We start from the raw sequence: 3,861 nt of genomic DNA, 5'->3' as shown, positions 1-3,861 counted from the left end.
ATAAATAAGGAGATATGCCTTTGGAAGATCCTTACATAGGTAAAGAGAAAGGCAACTTTAGAGCCATGTCTAGAGTGGAGATACTTCTTTAAACAACGATGACTACATTAACCAAGAAGGTGGGAAAAAACGGCCAATTTTTAAATCAATCCCTAGCAAAGCACATGAAGGTAAGGTATATTGTGATAATCATGACAAGAAGGATGATCTGGAGAACTAGCTAACGATTGGTTTGTCTTCCTCCGTACATCTTTTGTACACACCCTCTTCAAATGAAAAACCGTCTTGATCTTCTTTCCTCAAGGGTTCGAGTCAGTCATATTATAATACACATAAATACATACATGTAAGTAGTAAGTATGTATGTAAATACATGTATATATTATAAATACACATACATGCATGTGTGCAGTCATGCAAGATGCACGTACACAAATGGAAAATTTGAAGAGGTTATATCAATGAAAAAATGAGCATATATACACGTATACGCGTGGGATGTGCACGTGTGCGTGGGTGCTTGCACACACATATGACGATTACGCATCACTGAAAACTTAAGCACTATACATTCAGGATCGCCTTCAAGAATATATGAGAAGCTTCAATTTGCAGGAATTGTACCTGGAGCTTGCGTATTCGAACAGTTTGCCGGTGGCGGAGAAGATGATGAGGCCGATCTCGGCATCGCAAAGAACAGACAGCTCGTAGGCTTTCTTCAGGAGGCCATTCCTACGCTTGCAGAAGGTGACCTGGCGGCTGGTGGTGTTATGGATTCGTCTGATCTGGATCTTGCCGCGAGGGCCGACAGCAGCAGGAGCTGGGGCAGGCATATTGATCTTATGCTGCAGCAGGTCCAGGCAACCGTCGTCGTCGTCGTCGTCGTCGTGTGTGTACTGGGTCTCCGCGTGATCGCGCTCTTGTGCTTGCACTGCTGGAGAAACTGTTGCGTGGGCATCTTCAGCTGGAGCTTGAGCGGCTGCCATTCTTCTTAGCTGTAACGTGCACGGAGAGAAATTATATCCCGAGAAGATACAGGCTATGCTTCTAATCTACTTATACTTAGAAGATGAGGAGAAGAAACCTAAGAAGCCAGGAACGATCTCCACGCATCAAGGCTATGTTTCCTATTCAACACCAAGCTTCTAATCTACTTTAGAAGATGATCTCCACAGGGAGAAACCTAACAAGCCAGGAACGATCTCCACACATCTCCACAGGAAAAACAAATTAAGCCTCGCGCATTATTACAGCACCGCTTCTTCTTTTTTTACAAAATTAAAGAACGCTTCTTTACTTGGAAATTGCATCCATGATCCCATTTTCCATTATTTATAAATTGAAAATTATAATGGAAAATGGGATCATGGATGGGAACAGTACCGCCTGAAAACGAAACCTGAAGCTTTTCTTTTTTCTTTTGCTTCACTTTCCCGTTCTACCCACCCCCAGTACCACCATTCGTGTCTCTTGTCCTTTCTTCAATATTTTTTACATTGCTAGAGGACAACACCGCACCACCATTCATGTCTGTTGTACCCCCCCTTTTTTCAATATTTTTTACATTGCTAGAGGACCACACCGCGTGCTAGATGATTCTTAAATTCAACAAGAAGCCTCAATCAGTTTCTACAAGGAAAACAAGGTATAAAATCCAAAGATAAGTTCATTGTCGCCTTCGGCCTTAAGTGTTCGTAAGGCTCATATTATAGGTGTAGCCTGTAGGTAGAAGACGTATTATAGGTTTACATAGCTACATAGCCTGTAGCTATGTAGGTTTATGTTTACACTCTTTAATTTGCTGTCTAAATCTTGACACGTATCGATTTGTTATGAGGAAAATAAAGGCATGGTTTTTCAAATGTTCCTCGTTTATATAACGAATTAGAATTAATTAATACTTTCAAATATATAAAAAAGATAGCATCTCATTCACAATCACATAAATCAAATATACAAGAATAGGGAACAATAGAAATTATTTACAATCAAGAAGCATGTGCCTTTAGTCATTCGAGAAGATAAAAAAGTTTGCACACCAAGGTCACCACAACACTCGAAAATAATCTTGATCCATGTGATCACCCCCAAGCTACCTTACTCCACACTTGTCCTCACCGTACTCGTGTCATTGTGCGGACACTCTTTGAACCTCCATACAATATTTATCACACGTGAACTTGTATCTCTGCAGGGAGTCTTTCAGCCTTTGTAATGAATTTATCATAATTGTATTATGTGTAAAGAGTCAAATCTTGCCTGTGTAGAGGTCTTATCACACTTTCACTTGAACTCTCACTTGTGTCTGTGCAAAGTCTCATAACAATTCATCATATTCTCCCCTCTATAGAGTTCTCTCCTCAGAGGTTTAACCATAATCATAAGAAAAATAATATAACTAACAAGACTATTTATCTTTATCTTGATCTCAGTCTCGATCTCGATCTCCTTCTTCATCATTTTCTAAGTCTTACTCGCACTCATATCACATGAGCGAATCAATCTTGATCTCAATCACAATCTAGATCTCAATCACCTCTATAAACTCATAAGGAACACATGTAATATACATCTCTCTCTCTCACTCTCTTATTAACATCTATTTCTCTTTCTCATAAAAATATGAAAAGAAAAGACCACAAGTTTCTACTATGAAAAAGAAATTACATGTATAATCACATCTCAAAACATAATTTATCTATCAAGCATGCATATAAGAAAACAATAGGTTGAGAGAGTGTACTTCCTTTTCAAACGTGTTCTTTCTTTTTGCCGGGGTGTCTCAGTCTTGAGGTTAAATTGGAGGTTTAGAGCATAGTCTTGCAGTAGTCATAAGTGTAAGGTTTGAAAAGATGCAGGGAGGAAGAGAGCTTGAGCTCTTGCAAGCACACACACACTCACAAAACCCTAATAGAGAACATGCAAGGTGAGAGGCTGAAATCTTCTTCTTCTTCACAACACTCAACACACCATATACAAAGATAAGAGTACACATAATATGAAAGGTACTTAACCAATACATACACGGGTTCTCTATAGTGTGAACCCAACACTCAACACACCATATACAAAGATAAGAGTACACATAATATGAAAGGTACTTAACCAATACATACACGGGTTCTCTATAGTGTGAACCCAACTAAATGAGCTGGCACTATAACTATGCCAGTCTCTAGAATGGCTGTCACACAGCCTGTCATCCCACTGGCCGCATGTCACCCAAGATCTCACCAACCATGCCAGTGGTGTAAGTGTGGGGCCTATCCCCCAGGTGGGTCATCAGTGTCCACCGCCTCACTAGACGAGCTCGATATCTCAACACTCCCCCTCGAGCTCAACTCCATCTCATGTACACCAAGCGAAGACCTGAATCTGCGGAGCTTCTCTGTACCCAATGCTTTGGTGAAGATGTCAGCTACCTGATCCTCTGTGCTGACATAAACAAGGTCAAGGTCTCCTGCCAAGACTTTCTCTTTGACAAAGTGGTAGTGCACCTCTATATGCTTCGTACGAGTATGAAAGACTGGGTTCCTGGCCAACTATATACTGCTAATGTTATCACAGAAAATGACAACTTGTCTATCCACTGATAGACCCAAATCTGTAACCAGTAGCTTTCTCAACCAAGCTACCTCACATGCTGCTATAGTAGCTCCTCTGTACTCGGCCTCTGTACTGGATAGAGAAACCGCAGGCTGCTTCTTGCTGCTCCGTCATCACAACAGCACTCCCCAAAGAAAACATGAATCCACTAGTAGATCTTCTATCTGAGATACTACCAGCCCAATCAGCATCTGTGTACCCATGTACACATATCTCTGTCCCAGTCTCATAGAATAGTCCATAATGCAAAGTAGA

The 3,861-nt window shown here is 40.8% G+C and overlaps 1 protein-coding gene across 1 annotated transcript; it reads right to left on the bottom strand.

The window, feature by feature from the left end:
• Positions 1-584: 584 nt before the first annotated feature.
• Positions 585-1,373, bottom strand: LOC147633180 (uncharacterized). Its single transcript, XM_086805702.1, has 2 exons — positions 1,189-1,373; positions 585-995 (listed from the first exon to the last, which is right to left on the bottom strand). The coding sequence occupies exons 1-2, from the start codon at positions 1,210-1,212 to the stop codon at positions 585-587; spliced, it is 435 nt and encodes a 144-aa protein (XP_086661828.1). The 5' UTR covers positions 1,213-1,373.
• Between the last annotated feature and the right edge of the window lie 2,488 nt (positions 1,374-3,861).

Source organism: Cibotium barometz, chromosome 12 (genome assembly GCF_041138505.1).
Source record: "Cibotium barometz isolate CiBa-2024 chromosome 12, ASM4113850v1, whole genome shotgun sequence".
NCBI lineage: Eukaryota > Viridiplantae > Streptophyta > Polypodiopsida > Cyatheales > Cibotiaceae > Cibotium > Cibotium barometz.
Note: the sequence above shows the minus strand (reverse complement) of the source record. Positions and strands in the feature narration are given on the sequence as shown.